The 19,994-nt window shown below is 43.4% G+C and overlaps 3 protein-coding genes across 3 annotated transcripts; 2 read left to right on the top strand and 1 right to left on the bottom strand.

The window, feature by feature from the left end:
- Positions 1–1,213: 1,213 nt before the first annotated feature.
- On the top strand, positions 1,214–7,532 carry msto1 (misato mitochondrial distribution and morphology regulator 1). Its single transcript, XM_061802583.1, has 14 exons — positions 1,214–1,417; positions 1,718–1,847; positions 1,941–2,010; positions 2,185–2,260; positions 2,380–2,437; positions 2,506–2,656; positions 2,784–2,898; positions 4,235–4,369; positions 4,448–4,600; positions 5,461–5,592; positions 6,009–6,193; positions 6,276–6,380; positions 6,646–6,758; positions 6,839–7,532. The coding sequence occupies exons 1-14, from the start codon at positions 1,334–1,336 to the stop codon at positions 7,099–7,101; spliced, it is 1,770 nt and encodes a 589-aa protein (XP_061658567.1). The 5' UTR covers positions 1,214–1,333; the 3' UTR covers positions 7,102–7,532.
- Positions 7,533–7,535: 3 nt separating this feature from the next.
- srsf4 (serine and arginine rich splicing factor 4) lies at positions 7,536–13,390 on the bottom strand. Its single transcript, XM_061802720.1, has 6 exons — positions 13,163–13,390; positions 12,610–12,776; positions 9,982–10,091; positions 9,686–9,900; positions 8,552–8,629; positions 7,536–8,467 (listed from the first exon to the last, which is right to left on the bottom strand). Exons 1-6 carry the CDS (start codon positions 13,267–13,269, stop codon positions 8,014–8,016), a joined length of 1,131 nt encoding a protein of 376 aa, XP_061658704.1. The 5' UTR covers positions 13,270–13,390; the 3' UTR covers positions 7,536–8,013.
- A 1,067-nt stretch (positions 13,391–14,457) lies between these two features.
- Positions 14,458–19,631, top strand: xkr8.3 (XK related 8, tandem duplicate 3). The gene is given in 4 exon segments (XM_061802208.1): positions 14,458–15,057; positions 16,390–16,577; positions 18,393–18,896; positions 18,899–19,631. Coding segments are annotated over 4 exon segments (1,206 nt in total). The 5' UTR covers positions 14,458–14,737; the 3' UTR covers positions 19,093–19,631.
- The last annotated feature ends 363 nt before the right edge of the window (positions 19,632–19,994 follow it).

The raw sequence follows: 19,994 nt of genomic DNA, 5'->3' as shown, positions 1-19,994 counted from the left end.
GTGCATAGCCGCTAACCACATTGTACATAACACCCTCAATTTCAAATTTTAGTCTCATCACTCGATCTGATACTCTTTTCACCTCCAAGACATTCTTAGCCAGCTCTTCCTTTAAAATAACCCCTACTCCATTTCTCTTCCCATCTACTCCGTGGTAGAATAATTTAAACCCTGCTCCCAAACTTCTAGCCTTACTACCTTTCCACCTGCTCTCTTGGATGCACAGAATATCAACCTTTCTCCTAATCATCATGTCAACCAACTCCTGAGCTTTTCCTGTCATAGTCCCAACATTCAAAGTCCCTACACTCAGTTGTAGGCTCTGTGCATTCCTCTTTTTCTTCTGACGCTGGATCCGGTTTCCTCCTCTTCTTTGTCTTTGACCCACAGTAGCTGAATTTCCACCGACGCCCTGCAGGTTAGCAGTGCCGGGGGCGGGCGTTGTTAACCCGGGCTACGACCGATCCGGTATGGGATTCTTTAGATGAACGCTCATATTTGTTTGGCACAGTTTTTACGCCGGATGCCCTTCCTGACGCAACCCTCTGCATTTATCCGGGCTTGGGACCGGCCTACAGATTGCACTGGTTTGTGCCCCCATAGGGCTGCATTATGGATGATGCATTTTAATGTCGGTTATTATTTGAGTACAGTTTTTTTTCATCTTGATTTAAACAGTGATTATGATTACCTACTTAGTCTGAAAAGTTTAAAAACCATCCATGTAGTTCATTTTGAACTAATAGTTTATAGCAATATGCATACATTTTTAAATTAGCTTTAAAAGTTTTTTATTGAAAAATATTATCATGAATATATTCACGGACCGAGACCCTAAGATTTTATTTTAATACAGTGGCCTACAGTAATGTACATTATTAATTACAATAATAAATAAAAATAAATAAAATGAATAAAAATAAAAAATAATCACACATGATTAAGTTTCGTTTTGTCACTCAAGATATATTTATAAATTAAACTGCAAATTAAAAAAAAAATTCTGTCAGTGGAATTTCTTTTTGAGTTTCCGTAAATGCCAGTTAGTTATGAAAGAGTTTTCAAAATCTACAAACAAAAATAAATGGAAAAAATAAGTTATTGTTATGAAGGGGCACAGACCACATGTGAGCGTACGGCACAGTGAAACCTAACTATACGTGACGTCTTATCAGTATCCAATGACATTTTTTCGCTCGCTTGCCTAGCCAATCAGAAATCGTTCCTGCTCTCCATGCTGTGCAGCAATATTGCGTTGTCATACGTAAGCATGTCGCTCATTTTTAAAAAGAAAATGTTTTTTGTGTCAGTATAATATTTACCGCCCGCCAGAATGAGTAACTTTTGCAGAGAGGTCATCACGCTTCAGCTCGGTCATTATTCCAACTTTGTGGGCACTCACTGGTGGAATTTACAGGTAAGAAACACAGTGCCGGCTAACTTAGCTCGCTCGTGTTAGCTTTGTAGGGGTTGACAGGAGGCTACTAAAGCGTAAAAATTCGGGAAGGAATCCATTAGAGTGTTATTTTAATGAAACCTGATAACTAAGAAAAAGCATAAATCTGCAGAAAAAATTATGTTGATTGTAAAACTAGATAGATTAGTCCATTTATGCATCGGACGCTGTAGTTTTTCCCCCCAAACAGTGAAGTTATCATCTCTTTGATGTTCATTTGGAATTTAACAATTTGATATGCGTTCATTGGGTTTTTTGCAGGATGCGTCTCTGTCTTACGACCCAGAGACGCCACCTGGAGAGCTCCAGAGTGATGTCATGTTTCGAGAAGGCCAAACTCTCGGTGGGAGCATCACCTACACTCCACGCCTCATTGCCATGGACCTTAAAGGTAACACGGTTTTACTGCATAATTAACTATACATTCAGTAGTTACTTAGTTATCATAATCACGTATATTATTAATCACGTTTTTGCCACACAGGAAGTCTGCAGACTCTACGGCAGGAGGGAAGTCTGTATGAAAGTGGCAAAGACAAGTCTGCTCTTTCCTGGTAAATAGCGTGACGATTTCTTTTTTCCTCTCGTTTGTGGAAGACATAGTGCAGAACATGTTGACGTATATTTCAAATCTCTTTCCGAGACCTAAATATTCATGTACAAGCAAATTCAGTTTTTCCCATGATGATTCGATGAAGCTACCAAGCACAAAATTCTCCGTGTAACAGGGATGGCAGCCTGATGATACATGAAGAGACTCCCCCTGCAAAGAACTCCTTTCTCGAAGACCTGGACAAGTTGGATGTGAGAATTTTCCTCTGTAATGAAACAAGCCAGTTAATATTCATACAATTAATGTATCTAACTATAACAGCACTTTTCGTGATGTTAAATATCCTTACCGCCGTGCTTTTTGTGCTCAGTGCGGGGACATACTGACTGAGGCCAGTTTTCCTTCCAATTCCCAAACTCACTGCGAGCGTAAGTAAGACCGAATGAAAGTTTCCTCACTGAAGCACTTCTTTCTCAGAAGTTCACACACCTCGCAGGTTCTCCGAGCGTGGATACTGTGAACAGTCGGCTCGCCCGAGTCCAGAAGAACTATAACCTGGAGGGCAGCGTCAAGGTCTGGTCTGACTTCCTTCGCATCCACTTGCACCCGCGCACCATCTCCGTTATCCACCAGTACAACCATCATGGGTAAATTGTTAGATGACCATATTTTGTCTGTGTTGTGTTTTCCCGCTAGATTTTGTTAAATAATCCTTTTTTTTTTTTTTTTTTTCATACATGCGCATTTTATTTCTCCCTGTTTTTTTCTGACCAGAGAGGCTGACCGTTTGGAAACATTTGGCCAGGGGGAAGCACTGCTGCAGGGTGCGTTGTTGGAGGATCTGGACGACAAATTGCATTTCTTTGTTGAAGAGTGTGACTACTTCCAGGTAAGTTGCGCCGAAACCGGAGCTGTTTCAGCAATTACCGTGATTTCCGGCCTACAAGCCGCGACTTTTTTTTTCACACGCTTTCAACCCTGCGGTTAATGGGGTGATGCGGCTAATTTGTGCGTTTTTTTTTCTTCTTTCTAACGGCCGCTAGGTGGCACACGAGTGGAAAAAGTAAGAATGAGACCGGTGGAATATATGTGCCGAGGAAGTGACTTTTACCGCCCCCGTTAGCGCCGAGTGTTCATGTTCGAAATGGATGTCTCAGAAAGACGAACACAGCGGACGTACATCTATGCGTGTATCTTTTTTATCAACTTTTGTTTTAAGGTTAGGTTATAACGTCTGTTAGCTCCCTCTATTTAGAAGAAGGGGAACTATGAGACCGGGAGATTTCCCAGTAAGCGTCTGCTACGTACCCGGAGTTCCCCTTTTAGTCGCACATGCACATTCATCACAAGGAGACTTTTCAGCACGGGGGAGCGCTCAGACTGTCACACCGGCCCTGCTAGTGTTAGCGCGGTGCTAGCGTTAGCGTTAAACTCTTTGTCTTACCGTCTTTCTTTGTAAATATCTCAAGCCAGAAGCGATACGTCGTCTCTCCTGGGGCGGGAGCGAGTGCGGCTGCTGCTTTCACTGCGGCTTCAACTCTTGCAGGGCCTGCAGGACCTAAATCGGGAACGGGTGTTAGTATGATGCGCTTACCGTAATTTCCGGCCGACAAGCCGCGACTTTTTTTACACCCTTTCAACACTGTGGTTTATGCGGTGATGTGGCTAATTTGTGCGTTTTTTTTTTCTAACGCCCATAAGGAGGCACTCGAGCGGAAAAGTTAAGAATGAGACCGGTGGAATGTATGTGCCGAGGAAGTGACTTTTACCGGCCTGTTAGCGCTGTGCTCACGTGTTGCTGCTGTGTTACTGGTGTGTCTCAGTGATATTTACTGGTAAGTTTTAGTTTAACCAGCGCTGCTTGCTTTAGCTTTAGCATGGCAAGCACCAGTATTGGCGCCGCGCTAGCGCTAAACTCTTTCTGTGTACAGTCTATCTTTGTAAATATCTTGTGTTTTAATGTGGGCACTTGCGGCTTTTACACAGCTGCGGTGTATGTATGCACCAAATGGTATTTCCTTTACAAATGTACCGGGTGAGTCTTTTAAGCAGGTGCGCTCTGTAGGCCGGGAAGTACGGTAAAAAGGCATATACATCCAAAATACTGAACGGGAAGGGTTGTATCATATTGTATCGCCGACGCGACACATTTCATATAATCTTGGACAAGTGCAATTTTTATGGCGTTGCGTTCTCCATATCACATGCTGGATCTCCCACGTCAGGGCTTCCAGGTGCTGTGCGACCTGGCCGACGGCTTTGCAGGCCTGGGCTCAAAGGTCACGGAAATGCTGCAGGACGCCTACGGTGGTCGAGGCATCCTAACTTACGGGATGGCGCCCGTCAGTCACCCGAATTCAGTGAGTCGGACTCAACGTTCACAACGTGGCGATGTTTTTCCGCAGACGCCGACAGGTTTTTTTTTTCTGTTCGGGCAGACTCCAATGAAGGACCTCTACCATGTGTTGAACTGTGCGTTAGGGATGGTCCACATGGCCAGTCACAGCTCCTTCTTCTGTCCGCTGACGCTGCGAGGAGGACTGGGCCTACGACCGTCCTCTCCTGTTAGCTTCCCTTACCTGAACTATGATGTAAGTATTTTATTTTTTTTCCTTGTGAGACTTTTGCTATTCAAACAAGTTGGGAATATGCAGATATAATGTCAAGTGAGGAACCTAAACTCCAGTACAATGTTAGTTCAAACACCTGTGCAACTTGTGTAAAAAGTACTGAAACGCCGGACATGTGCGTTCAAAGATCAAATTGAGTTCTCCTGTAAAGGTTATAATCTTGAAATTTCACCCAAAATGCAGATACAGTGATGCCTCGGTTCTCGACCGCAATCCGTTCCAGAAAACGGTTTCAAAAGTGAATTGTTCGTAAACTGAATCGATGTTTCCCATTACAATGAATGGAAAAAGAAATAATGCGTTCCAAGCCTAAAAAAATGTGGCTTTTTACAGCACTTTTCTTTAGCTTTTCCAAATAATAAACTGCATGGTAGAAATACATATATAGTTTAAATATTTTATATAATAAAATAATATCAGAAATATATTTATTTTTTACTTAAAATGTATGCTTTTTCGCCGGTGGGTCAGCTGCTTACGCTGCGCGCACTCTGGTATTTCGGGGTTTTTTTTGGCGGCATGGGAATTCACAACAAAGCGCGTCGTGGGTCAGCTGATCTGGCCGCGCACAATATTATATTTCCGGGTTTTGTTGGGGGCGTTCAAGTACCGATCTTCATTCGAAAACTGATTTGTTCAAAAACGGGGACGTTCGAAAACCGAGGCTTTACCGTATATCTACGTTTTGCTGTGCAGTCTATTAGAATCCTTCAAGTCACTTTCATGTTAACAGCCTCGCGATTAAAATGAGATTGCATTTCTTTAATCACATTGTCGTTATATTTCAGCGCGCCGTAACATTTAGGTTTCTGTGTTTGCAGCCGTCACTTTGGTACCACTCCAGCTCTGTCCTGTCTCTGGCTCTGGACGCGCTCACCGTGCCGTACAGGCTGAGGAACAACTGCATCCCCATGTGGGAGCTGGCAGACTCGCTGTCTACGTCGGGCAGAAAGGTGATGGCGTTGTGTTGAATCTAGTTGACGGTGCTATGATTTGTTTCGGGAGTACAAGGACTGTGCTTTGCAACCTTTATTGAGGATCTAAACTAGAAATAAATTTTTACATAGTTCACTCTGTGTATGGGTTTGAAATTTTTGCATTGAACAACTTAACTAAAATGAGATTGTGACATTAGACATACGTGTATGACGGGCACTGAAGAAATGATGATCTCATCCCAATTTATTCACAATTTTGCTTGAATGGCAACACCCAGATGCAACGTTTAACTGTATTTGCTGCCATCTAGTGGAAGAGTATTTAATTGTTTTCCCGGTCATTACCTGTCTTTTGATTAGATAGGCTGAAGATACATAAGTTGTCATACTTTATACATGCTCTATGCTGAGGATGACGTATTTAATAATAGGTGGTGGCAGCTTACGGTGTCGTCCCGTTTCCAATAATGCACGGCAGCTCCCTCCCCGATGCCCTCGGCGTGCACGCTGACTCGTTGCCGTGGAAACCACTGTCGACGTGCGCCGAATCAGCCGACGGTCGATGCTACGGCCAGTGGGTGACACTCAAAGGCTTGGAGGGCCAACAACTCATTAGGTACACTTCGTTGTCATTCATACTTTTATAGATGAATTTTAGTATATGGAGACATTATATATTTTTTTTCCCTTTTGATCAGTTCTGTTGCTCCAGGGACGGAAGCGCCATCTCCTTTCCACAACCTCCACAGCGGGGAAGACATCCTGGCATCCTATATTTCATCTTTCTATCCAACAGCCCCGCTGTAAGACTCAAAACTTATCCATCCATCCATCCATTTTCTTTGCCGCTTATCCTCACGAGGGTCACGGGGAGTGCTGGAGCGTGTCCCAGCTGTCAACGGGCAGGAGGCGGTTTACACCCTGAACTGGTTGCCAGCCAATCGCAGGGCACATAGAGACAAACAGCCGCACTCACAATAAAACTAAACTAACAAAACTAGGGGCAATTTAGAGTGTACAATTAATGTTGCATGTTTTGATATCAGAACTTCATTTTCCTTCTTTCAGGGCTCTACAGGTGGTCTCCTGTCCCAGTAAAGTGACCCCACCTTTCCCACGGATATTCAGTCATTCTCTCACCGATCGAGGTCTTGACAACAGCCAATTGCTTGCAACCAGTTGTGAGTTTCTTATGACCCATGATGCTTTGCTCTGAAACGTACTTGGTGCCGTTCTACGCTAAACGGTCTGTTCTTTGTAGCGCCGTTCGCCCAACCTGTCATCACCTCAGTGCCGGTCATGACGTCTCTCCAGTCAGGGCCCGCGCTGGACCCGTGGCTCTCGGCGTTGCATCGCAGCGTCAGCGCTTTCGACATCCGGCGCGTGGCTCCCAGCTTTCTTTCCCAGGGCCCCGAAACGGCTGACTACAGCGAAGCCCTTGAGCAGTTGCGCTTATTGGCTCGAAAGTACCGAGATGACAGCGGCGGGGCAATGCGGTCGTCTTCTGAGGATGACGACGATTGACCCGGATTGGTGTTGGCATGACGAGTCACTCGCTCTGCCCTTAAAGAACCAAGACGCATTCATGCGGTGATTGGAACTGTCAATTAGTTTGCTGTGTTGGTAAACTACAACAGCAGTCGGTAACCTTTTGCGCCTCGGTAGACTGAAAGTACAAAATTATATGTATTGGAATAAAGTCAGAGGGAGCATTATGGCCTCATTCAATAGTAAGTTAGATCATGTGATTCAATCAATTTAAGATCAATATGGCTTGATACTTTTTACTTTTCCATGACATACTGTAAGATTGTTAAAAACAACCCGGTACTGTACATTTACAGAAATGTGTAATATTGCCCTTGGTGGCACATGTAAAATATTTGCATATGAAATGTATTTTATACACTGGATTGTTGCTGTAGATGAGACCCAAGATATTAAACAGCCAGTCTTTCAAATCAGTTGTGAGATTTTATTTGAAAGCAGTAGTCATTTTTCATTACAAATCACAGAAAAGACAAACTGCTGACAAACTACAGGGACCATAAATCAAAACACAATCAGGAGGCTTTTTTTTTTTTTTTTAAATTTCAAATTAAATATCACAGCTTTCAAATTAAGTACAGGGGTACAGGATGAGCTTCTGTATTTGAGGAAAAAAAAATGGGCCAAAATGCATACCACCAACCTATCGAGCTGAGAATCACAGACTGCAACTTTAAAAAAAAAAAAGTCTGCTAGTTTGAAAAGACTAAAAATGTGTAAAAGAAAAAAAAAAAAAAGACAAGCCTCTGCACAAGACATCAAGAGCAAGCATCTGGGATGTATAGCTACTTATCAAAAACTGGAAGTAGCCTTGTGAGGGTTTGGGGAAATGTCAAAGGGGAGGAAGATGGGGACACTACGAGGTGATGGCCAGTCCAAAAATCTCAACTACGAGCGGGAACGAGAGCGGGACTGGGAACGGGATTTGGAGCGAGACACTGAACGGGAAGCGGACCGAGAGCGAGAACGCTCTTTGACGGGGGAAGGGGAGCGGGACTTTGATTTAGACTTTGACTTGGATTTCGATTTGGATTTCGATTTAGATCTGGCTCTGGATTTTGAATCAGCGGGGGAGCAGGAGCGAGAGCCCCGCTCCTGTTCGCCTGCCTCCTCGTCGCTCTTGGGAGGGTCACGACCCTTTGATTCGGACTTCCTGGAGACGGAACGGGAGCGAGACCTGGATCTGGACCTTGAGTCGTCTTTCTTGCTCTTTTTGCTTTTGGGGCTGCGGCTCCTGCTCAGGTCTTTTTCCTTCTGGTCTTCGCTGCCGCGCTCATCTTCCGTCTTGTCCTTTCCTTTACTCTTCTTGCTGTTGGAGTGACTGCGGGAGCGAGACGCAGGCCTGCAGGCAAAAGGTCACGCTTGGATTTTAGATATTAATGGTCAAATACGCAACATATAGGCCGGCAGCGATGCAACGTCTCACCTGGAGCGGGAGCGACTGCGGCTGCTGCTTTCACTGCGGCTTCGGCTCTTGCGGGACCTGCGGCTCCTGGAGCGGGACCTAAATCGGGAACGGGTGTTAGTACGATGCACTAACCGTAATTTCCGGCCAACAACCCGTGACTTTTTTTTCCACACGCTTTCAACCTTGGGGGTCATGCGTTGATGCGGCAAATTTGTGCATGTTTTTCCTAACGGACGCAAGGGGGCACTCGAGCGTAAAAGGTAAAAAAAATGAGACCAGTGGAATATATGTGGCGAGGAAGTGACTTTTACCGGCCTTGTTAGCCCTGCGCTAGCATGTTTCTGCTGTGTGTCAGTGATATTTACCGGGAAGTTTTATTTTAACCAGCCCTGTTAGCATTACTGTGGCGCTAGCATTAGCACTAGTGTTAAACTCTTTCTGTGTACCTCCTTTCTTTGTAAATATCTCGTGTTTGAATGTGGGTTTCAATGTGGGCACTTGCGACTTTTACACAGTCGCGGCGTATGTATGTAGCAAATGGTATTTCCTTTATAAATGTACTCTGTGAGGCTTATAACCAGGTGCGCTGGTAGGCCCGGAATTACGGTACTCAAATGTACTGGATCATGAAGTATATTTGCACAAGTGTACTTACTGTATTTGCAGTACGGTGCATTTTTACCACAATTCCATAAATACTGCAACCATACCATACTGTAACTCATTCGTGGGCAGCGTCCCATTTTTTTGGGACATCATGATTTTCACACATTACATCCTCCCTTTTTCCCCTTCAAAAATATATCCTTTCACGAGTAAGACTACTAAGAAAACCCCAGTCCTCTCTCGTGGGCAGCGTCCCATTTTTGGGACGAGATTATAAATTAGTAAAGTTATCATATAACTTAACCATAAACGAAAAAAAGAAGTGTTATTTCCTTGATTGCGGCCTGTTAGGAGACTTTTATCACAACAAAGAAAAAAATTCCCACCCTGCTCATGAACTGCAATTGACATCTTATGCAGTGCTCAATGTTTGGGGGGGTTTATGACTTCTTATGGACTTGGTTGGATTGTCGTTACCTCATATTTGATGTGTAATGTCAAACGTGTAACGACAACTTGGTTTTCGTCCTGTGTTGTACTTTGTACCTGGATCGGCTTCTGCTGCGAGAATAGGAGCGGCGGCGTTTAGCTCCGGGGCGGTCTTCGATGAGGCGGATCTTTCTGCCGTTGACCTCCGTGCCGTCCAACTTCTCCAGAGCCCGCTTCATGTCAGCGTAGAGCCTGAACTCGATGACCCCTTCGTTCTTTCGGCCCTTGTGTGTGTCAGCGTAAGTCACCTCCCCTGCTTGCCTCATATAATCCTGAACGGGGGAGGGGGAAGAGCAGCACATTTTAAAAAAGACAACAACACGTGTATCATATTTCCTTCGAATAAAATATACCTTTAAGTCCTGCCAGCTGCACCTGCTGGACAGATTCTCAACAATGAGCCTATAGTCCGTCCTAATAGGTGGACCATAGCGGTCTCGGCCCCAACGTCCTCCGTAACCACCTTTCAAGGTAACAAGGAAAGAGCAACAAATGAGGACCGTGCAGCAACAGAGATGCACTTAATATTCTGATTTCCACACTATTTTCTACAAATAATTAAAGCCACTCTGAAAATAAAAAGCACTGCACAACTTTAAGCTCTTATCACTTAAGACAATTAAAAAAAAAATTTAAAATATGTACATTAACTACAATTGACAAGTCAGGCTACATCTATACATAAAAAGTAAAGCTCATTAAATGTATCTCATATTGTAAATCATTTAAAATTACATAAAACTGATCAATGAAATAGTTCCGGTGGGAAAAAAAAAAAAAAAAAAAAGAAGTACTAAGCTAGCCTAAAAACAATTGACTGTTAGAATAAATGTTCTTTTTGAGGCTACACCCACATCTGTTCCTAACCCCCATGGCATCCTCACCACCCGGCCTGGGCTGGGCCTAATGGCAATAGCGGTCTTCATTCACAATGGCTCCCTTTTTTGGTCTGCCCAGGGGCCCAGAATGGTCAAACCACACTCTTGGAAAGGGGGGACACCATGGCCAGCAATAGGGCAGGCAGTCGGCAAAGGACTCTTTCAATTGAAACATTGAGGTTCTTTGTTAAATCTTTACCTTTTAAAATTGACAAGCAACTTTAATAGAATGTTAAAATAGCATTCACAACAAGATAAAGACTACAAATTCAGAATTATCAAATGTTGCTCTTTTGTTACAACTGTTTGTAAATAGCTACATGGTTTCATTTCACTAGTCATTGGTGGCTTGGGAACATTCACATTTCTTAGGAAACCTCCATCATCCGTTATTCAATTTTCCAAAATGCTTTAGATTTTATGCAATCGCTCAATTTGGATGATAAACGGAAACTCATTACCCAGTGTGAAAATTCCAATTAAGGCCACTTTATACTCCCGCGGTCGACAAGCACGTGACCTACGCATCACCCCTCGCAGCCTGCCGAACACGCAAAAAAAAAAAAAAAAAAAAAAAATCCACTGGGGAAAGCTCGTGATTGGCCCGTTTTAGTCACATGCTATTATTAGGGATGACAATGACCAATTTGGAAAAGAACTAAAAATGTCTGCCTTGGGGGACGAATTTTTATTTAGTTATTTTTTTTTTTATAAAAACACACTGGTGACTTCTGATTATTTCTAACAGTGTAAATACAGGGCAATCATAATATTTTGAAAACTTAAAATATGAGTCCAAACAACCAAAACAATTTTGCCAAACCTCAGACATAAAAATGTAGACTGAGTGAATTTTTTATCAAATAGGCTACTCCACTTACAAGTTATACTTCAGAAATAAGTACACAAGTAATACATAAATAAATATCTATATGTATATGAGAGAGAGATCATAAAATAGAAAAGTGAGCGATAAAATGCATGATCTACAGGGCCAGTGCTACAGATAGGCCCAATTGTATTAACTGTTGTCAATTATATATTTGAGAAATTTCCATCCTACTTACCTTTGTATTTCCTGGTTTGGATATACTCCTGGATATTTCTTGCTCCTCAGCTTCCATAATTGATCATATCGGAACACAGAGTGTACAGCACTTTGCCGGGAATGTCCACTTTTTGTGTGTGTTCAGTTAGACATGTTGATACCGTTTACGTTCATATCTGCACAGTTACACTTTTTTCAAGCCACGCCCACCTGAAAGGTTTTTTTTTTTTTTTTACCCCAGTGCTTTTTCTTAACTTCCCTGCCACGATCTTCATCTTTTCCCTCCATGACTTTCACCATACTGGCGAACGTGCAAACCGCTCGATAACATATGCGTACGTATCTCTATAAGTTACGTCTATGCCGTAGTAAACCGAATGCTTCTCTATGAAATGTTAGCATCAAGAGTGAAAATACGGATGAAATGCCGCCGGAAATCGGAATGTTGTCGTTATTGTAAACACCAAATTTAATGCAAACTGATACCAATGCCGTTTTTCCGCCATCACAGCTCTGACTAATTTCCCGACAAGCGTTGCCGATAGATGCTGGCGGCCGGTATTGATCACAGCCTCGCCCAGCGTCAAGCCGTACCCCCCAAACCCCAAAAATCTTCAACGAATCTACACGTTTCACAACAATGACATTTGCTGTTGAAAAAACTCGGAATTCTATGAATCTGCGGAAAATTCTCGTCCCTGTTTTGAGAACCGTGCATGGGCTGTGTCGGAGTATAAAGGCAAACTACGCGGGGGGGAGAACCGCAGTGATGTCAACGCTGTCGCCGCACAAACGAGCATAAAGAGGGCCTTTACAGAAACAAAAAAAAATACGCATACTTCTTCAGTCAACTGAACCTAAAGGAAACGCTTTGACTTATTGTGCTTTACGCATAAATTGCTTGCGTATATATACAATTCAATATAAAGTGAATGCACACAAGCCACCAACAGCAACATTTTAGCATCAAAGTTAATCAAGAGTCAAATCAAAAGTATAGCTATATAAATATATATGAGATGAGAAAGGAAAGACCGCTCCGTCGGTGCACTTACTGCTTCCTCGCCCTCCTCCACCACCTCCGCCGCCACTGTAGCCTCCATCCCGACGGGGTCCTTTGGTGTGCTCCACAATCACACGCTCGCCGCACAGCTCCTTCCCGTTTAAGTCATACACCGCATCGTCGGCGTCGCGCGGGTCATCAAATTCAACAAACCCATACCTGGGAAGAATACTCGGTTTATGACTACGTTAAAACGTTGTAATAAAATTATTAATAAAGTAAGATAACCAAACGGAAAGCAGAGTCAAGAGGTTAATTTCACTGACTATAGATTCGTTCACGTCGTGACATTGCCACGTCTGTTGCTAGCTAGCTCGCATTGCAAACTCTCCAAAATTATTACTAGTGTGCAAAACAAATATGCATCACAAAACACACCTGAGAGTAAATCACAGTCTGCTTGAATATTTGAAAAGCAACATTGTTTTTTTTAATGGAGCCTGCAGAGATGGATAAGGCCCATGCAACAAAGTTAGCTGAAGCTAATGGACATTAGCCGTCTGCCAGGATCGTCAAAGCGGAGGGAAAAAAGGCCAAATTGTTACCCGTTTTTTAGGTCGACTTCCAGAATCTTGCCGTAGCTCTTGAAGAACCTCTCGACGTCCTTTTCCCTGGCCCGATAGCTCAGCCTTCCGATATACACCCGCGACATTTTGTCGAGCTATACTGCTGAAAAGCCAACAATGGACGCCAATCGAACAAACAGGACAACAGGAATGCGGAACGAGAAAGGCAGCTTTAGTGCACAATGGGCTGCGGCGACAGGGCGGGGCTTATTACAGTCTTCGGCACTTTTTAACAGTTCTGAAAAAGACTGTGAGATCTACTATCGCCACCTAGTGGAATGGAACGGAACTGTTCTCCAAGTACCACAAACGGACACTTGATGTACACTACTTCTCCCACTCACCTACACTTCTCTTAAAACAAGAAAAAGATGCATTCTTCATCAATAACCCTGTAATATTATTAATAATATATAAAAAAATCCTCAACTATATAATACGTAAACAGTACAGTATTATATCGTGTTATATATCATTTACAATTATACTCTCTCTTATATGAAACTCATGAGTTACTTGAGTAACAAAAAGGCTTTGAGGACGATCAATGTTAATGAACAAAAAAAATCAATTATTTTTAGCTATTCTATCATAACCCAATTTTCTGTAGGTACTTACTTTTATATAATTGCACTCATGACTCATTAAAAAAAAAAAAACACACGTGAAGAAAGTACTCACCCAGTCACACTCTAAGTACCAGTACTAGGGCAAAATGTTGTGGTACTGATTCAGATACTTCATTTAAATAAAAGTTAATCGCAGACTGAAATATAGTAATAAACATAACAATATCATAATTTTCTTACATAATTTCTCGCTTTCCCAAATCTGTTACGTCATCGTTGTTAAGGTTCCCTCGTTCATTCGTCCCCCCCCCCCTTCAAGATCTCAATCTACGATGGCTGGGAAGTGCAAACACTTCTCATCTACATAATGAATCAGTCAACATCTCAACCTCAGTTAACTTTCCCTTTGCCTATTTACATTTTTTATTCCATCATTTCACCATACTAGAGGTTGGAAAAAAAAGCAGTGAGACTATTTTAACAAAGTAGAGGGAAATATACAAATTTGACCAAATGTGTGTTTTCTATTTACGTTGCAAAATTCAATTTAAAGTTATCTAAGTATTTTTATTTAGATGTACTTGTTTTAAAAAAAAAGTTTGAGAACTACAGGTAAATAAGGTCCAAATTTCATATTCCCCCCCCCCCCCAAAAAAAAAACATCCAACTGAACACCCTTTCGGTGCCGGATGTTGCGACCGGGAGGATGGCGTCATACCAGCCGTGGGCGTGGCTATCGCTAATGTTTTTGCAAATAAGCTCTTGGCTTGTTGTTTCTAACTTTCGGGTGAAGCTGAATTGAAACAATAATGGTGCGTTTGGCCCGGCAATGGAGCGATTCCACTCGAGTGTCCACCTGCAGGACTGAATGAAATGTTCTGGATGGGTTGAAGGCAAAGTGAGCCGGTCTCATTTGGAGACAAATAACGGGACGGTCCGCCACCACAGTGCTGCTAGCCGGCTAGCTAAATCGGGCTAAATTGTTATGGAGACTTTTTCCAAATACTCCTGGATCGATTTCGTCTTTTCCATCGTCGGAGTGTTTACTTTCTTGGCGGACTGGGGCTCCGACCTGTGGGTCGCTGTGGAGTTTTACTGCCACGGCGACTTTTTGTGGTTCGGCGCACTGGTCGCCCTCATGATCCTGTCGTCATCCGTGCTCCAAATGTTCAGCTGGTTCTGGTTGAAATATGACCGCCACCTGCCCGGGTTCCGAAGCGAGATCGGAGCCGAAGCTGTGCTCTTCGTGGACAAAGTCAAACTTAGCTGCCTGTTGCACGTGCTGCAGTTGGGGTTCCTTTGCAGGTAAACACGTGTGTGGGAATACTGGAGTTCTTTTTTAAGAAAGTTATGAATCTTTGCAACTAACAGCGTTTGCAGATCGCGCTCTAGTTCTGGAGGTTTATGATATCATTTGGCACGCAAGCATGCATAGAAAAGAAACTAATTAATAGTCAAGAATCAACAAACACGCCATAATTTGTTAAAATACACCGTAAGGACTCAGAACTACAAGTTTAAAGGCATTTGGAGTTGATAAAATGTCACGTCATTATCCAAGCCGCTTATCCTCACAAGGGTTGCGGGGAAGCTGGAGCCTATCCTCGATAGCTTTGGGCGAATGGCGGACTGCACCCTGAACTGGTCGCAGGGGGAGATATCAACACCATCACTGAGTGGGAATCGATCCCATGCTGCCCGCGCCAAAGGCAGGCATGTGTACCACTACACCGTCGGTGACGAGTTGATAAAATTAATTTAAATTTTTGAGCATAGAAAAATAGGAATCCTGAAGAAGTGAATTTTGAAAAATTATTTTTACTCACCAATAGTTTTTAAAAGGGGGTTCCCCAACTAATACATTGTTAAAAAAGTGTTTTAACATGGTTACTACCTCTTTTGAGAAATTATGAAGTGATAAAAACTAGGACAGCTGTTCTACGTAATCAGTAGTGGATTGCAGTAACAAGGTGAATAACACGAAGACTACTTCCGACAGATACACACAAACCTCCCACTTATCCAAATTAAATGTAAAAGTTAGGTGACAAAAAAATGCACTACTAAAATTTAAGACAAATCGACTAGTAAAAGAAGCACTGATTCAGTATTAAAGTAAAAATAAAAAAAAGTACCGACTCTGCAATGTACTCATGTAGACTACTTCATTTTAAACCATCATACAGTACTTTCTCGAACAGGCCACATGGCGCTACACACATTTGTGTGGTGATATTGCTTTTTTTTAATCTTTTAATTTTGGCTAATTATTATACAAATATAGTGCTCCCATTCATTTTGAGCAGTCACATTTTTGCCCTTCAACGTTTACACGCAGCTTCAAATTCTCGTGATACCGAGACGCTTAGGCACGTCCCAATAATGTTTTCATGATCATTTTTCCATGCCTTTATAGATGTACACAAAACAGCCCAGCACACCAGCACGGCTCCGGCACGCAAGCGTATAATTACACTTGACAAGTGCCATGACTATAAACGTCAAGTTCAGGGTGGTGGCGACAAATATTTCGGTGGTGCATCCCGTCACATTCCATACCTGTTCGGATTCATTGTGCGATTCGCCGTGCGTCATTCAACGAGTCTCCCGTCACGCGTCCCCCCCCCCCTCACGTAGGCACATCTCAGCCATCCGGCAAGGCTTCCGGGTATGGTGGCGGAAAGAGGAAGGCTCCGAGTACGCCGTCTACCTGACCCACGACCTCAGCATGCTGCGGCTCATCGAGACGTTCTGCGAGAGCGCTCCTCAGCTGACGCTCATGATCTATGTGGTGCTGCACACCAACAAAGCCAGGACCGTCCAGTGTGAGTTCCCTTCCAAGATGACAGTAAATGAAAGTCTTCAATTCACTCCAACGTAGGTCCGTGGCACCAAGATTTTACAAGCTTACAGTATAAGACGACATTTGTCTGAAAAAATCTGAATTCGCTTTCATGTATCCCCTTGGCACCAAGATGCCACAAGATGGTTCCGAAGTGGTACTTGCATTGGGTCTAAGCACAACAAACAACAAACAAGAGAATAAAGGAACATCAATGTGTGTGGTTGCACTGTGTGAGTGTAATCAGAATTAGATGAAGCCCTGCATATTCGTGCATCACCGTTCATAAACTATTTGTCAATTTATGGGGAAAGCTGTACTAATATTTGCCCCCAAAAAATGTAATGTTTGCTATTTTTACCAAAAGGCCAAAGCAATAAAACAAATAAATGTCTTTGCGTTTACAATTTGCTTACAGTAATTTCCAGACTACAAACTGCGACTTTTTTCCACACGCTTTCAACCCTGCGGTTCATGCGGTGATGCGGCGCTAGCGTTAGCGCACCTGGTTATAAACCTCTGTACACAGCTAAAGTTAGCGTGGCGGTAATGCTAGCGACAAAAATTATTTTTACTCCAAAAGTTTTCAAAAAGGGGTTTGCCTCCTAATACATTGTTAAAATGTTAGTGTGTTTTAACACGGTTACTACCTCTTTTGAGAAATCATGAAATGATTAAAACGAGGACAACTGTTCTACATCATCATGCTAATGCTAGCGCCGGCGCTAATGCTAGCTAGAAAAATGATTTTTACTCACCAAAAGTTTTCAAAAAGGGGTTTGCCTCCTAATACATTGTTAAAATGTTAGTGTGTTATAACACGGTTACTACCTCTTTTGAGAAATTACGAAGTGATTAAAATGAGGACAACTGTTCTACGTCATCATGCTAATGCTAGCGCCAGTGCTAATGCCAGCTAGAAAAATGATTTTTACTCCCCAAGTTTTCAAAAAGGGGTTTGCCAACTAATACGTTGTTAAAATGTCAGTGTGTTATAACATGGTTACTACCTCTTTTGAGAAATTATGAAGTGATTAAAACGAGGACAACTGTTCTACGTCATCATGCTAATGCTAGCTAGAAAAATGATTTTTACTCACCAAGTTTTCAAAAAGGGGTTTGCCAACTAATACAATATTAAAAAGTTAGTGTGTTATAACATGGTTACTGCCTCTTTTGAGAAATTATGAAGTGAAACGAAGACAATTGTTCTACGTTGTCATCCTAATGCTAGCGCCGCACTAGCGTTAAGCTCTTTCTGTATAACGAGGCTTATAACCAGATGCACTCTCTATGCCGGGAATTACGGTCAGCTTATTAGTGGTATTAGCGGGAATGCTAGCTAGTAGTACTAATAAGCCTCATGTTTTTCCTTGGATATAACCATCCATCCATTTCCCAAGCCGCTTATCCCCACTATGGTCACGGGAGTGCCGGAGCCTATTCCAGCTAACGTGGGGCGAAAGGCAGACTGCACCTTGAACCGATCGGCAGTCAGTCGCAGGGCACATATCGATACTGTCGCTGGGCGGGAATCGATCCCACGCTGCTGACACCAAAGTCAGGCGTGTGTACCACTAAACCATCAGTGACTCCTTGAATGTAAATGCGGTCCATTTTAAGTGTTTGGGGGCCATATTGTGGCACCCAGATATAACTACAACCCGCTTGGGGGCTGCGGGTAATTTTTATTAAGTTGAGGTACGATTAATACACAGCGCTCACAAAGGCAGTTCCACACTTCAGAAGTTTCTTCCATATTATTTCCACGCCGACGGTGTCACCTCTGTGTTTGCAGTCGTCAGCATTGTGGCATCGACCACGTCCATCGCCTGGATGGTGGTGGACTACCACCGCTGCTTGCGCGCCTTCCTGCCAGACAAGGCCAAGCAGGGCTGGGGTTCTTCTTTGGTCTACTTCCTTTGGAACCTGCTGCTCATCTCCCCGCGCGTGGCTGTCCTGGCCCTCTTCTCGTCTGTCCTGGCCCCCTACGTTGCCGCCCACTTCCTGATCCTCTGGTCTGGCTTTGTTGTCTGGGCGTGGCGACAGAGGACCGACTTCATGGACAGCGTGGGTGGGGAGTGGCTCTACCGGGCCACCGTGGGGCTCATTTGGTACTTCAGCTGGTTTAACGTCGCCGAGGGTCGGACTCGAAGCAGGAGCATCATCTACCACGCCTTCATCACGACCGACGGGGGGATCCTGCTGGCCACTTGGTGGTGCTACCGCGACCCCGTGACCTCCCAGCCCTATGCGGTGGCGCTGCTCATCACCCTACCTCTTACCTACTTGCTGGGACTCCTTTTAAATGCATCTACTACTGTTGCTTCCACCCGAAACTGTGGAGGCCCCCGCTGAGGGAACCGGGACTGCCCGACGACTTGCCCGACGCGGAAGTGTCCTTCAGAGAATTTCCCATCCAGGATGGGACTCTGTCCTCGCAGCTGCTCAACAAAAGGATGGCGCACAATGCCGCACTCTTCTACTCCAGTCTGTAGAAACGCGACAAGATATCTTCTTAACCAATTTTTTGTGTGTACTCTGGATACTGTACACCTGCACAAACTCATGATATCCAATACAAGAGACACGTAAAACTGACTGATAACGATGCGATGCAGTTGTACCCCACTGCAAACTACAAACGGAAAATAATTGTTCAATAATACCTCTCATACATTATCAATTAAAACTGAGCCCAGTTGATTATGAAAGGCAGATGAATACAGTTCTGTTGATTGTGTGGGTGTACCTAATGAAAAGTCTAGTCATATCTATGTCATTACGTATCTATCTGCCATAGTAATTGAATATTATTTTTAAAAAATAATTAAACTCCAATCGTCCCATGATACCCATACGCTGGTGGTATAAAGCTGTTTACAAAGTTACATCGTCTCATGTGTAATGACCTGTTGTGAATTACAAAAAGGGACATTTTTACAAGCTAGTTTTTCCAAAAAGACTTTCTACATATTCACTATTAATAAATCACTGTTTCAATGAGGTAGCATTGCTGTTATTGCAGTGTAGTTACAGAATTTTTAGTCGCAAGAACAAAAGAGAAATTCACTGTTCAGTGGTAGCAACATGGATTTAAAAGTCACTCAAGATGTATTAATATTTCATTTTATTGGGCCAAGGTGGCACGGTGAATCAGCTGGTAAAGCGTTGGCCTCAAAGTTCTGAGCACCCGGGTTCGAACCTGGCCCCGCCTGTGTGGAGTTTGCATGTTCTCCCCGTGGTTGCGTCGGTTTTCTCCGGGCACTCCGGTTTTCTCCCAATTCCCCAAAACATGCAACATTAATTGGGCACCAAATTGCCCCTAGGTGTGATTGCGTGTGCGACTGTTGTCTGTCTCCGTGTGCCCTGCGGTTGGCTGTAAACCATTTCAGGGTGT

This window comes from Syngnathoides biaculeatus, chromosome 1 (genome assembly GCF_019802595.1).
Source record: "Syngnathoides biaculeatus isolate LvHL_M chromosome 1, ASM1980259v1, whole genome shotgun sequence".
Classification (NCBI taxonomy): domain Eukaryota; kingdom Metazoa; phylum Chordata; class Actinopteri; order Syngnathiformes; family Syngnathidae; genus Syngnathoides; species Syngnathoides biaculeatus.
The sequence above is the reverse complement of the archived record's forward strand: the minus strand, read 5'-3'. Positions and strand labels throughout refer to the sequence as shown.

Coding starts and splice junctions, on each gene's coding strand:
- srsf4 (XM_061802720.1), bottom strand. CDS start 13,269: ATGTCGCGGGTGTATATCGGAAGGCTGAGCTATCGGGCCAGGGAAAAG. Junction 12,777..13,162: donor GAAGTCGACCTAAAAAACGG/GTAACAATTTGG, acceptor TATTCTTCCCAG/GTATGGGTTTGTTGAATTTG. Junction 9,901..9,981: donor GCAGCTGGCAGGACTTAAAG/GTATATTTTATT, acceptor TCCCCCGTTCAG/GATTATATGAGGCAAGCAGG.
- msto1 (XM_061802583.1), top strand. CDS start 1,334: ATGAGTAACTTTTGCAGAGAGGTCATCACGCTTCAGCTCGGTCATTAT. Junction 2,657..2,783: donor CACCAGTACAACCATCATGG/GTAAATTGTTAG, acceptor TTTTCTGACCAG/AGAGGCTGACCGTTTGGAAA. Junction 6,194..6,275: donor GAGGGCCAACAACTCATTAG/GTACACTTCGTT, acceptor CCTTTTGATCAG/TTCTGTTGCTCCAGGGACGG.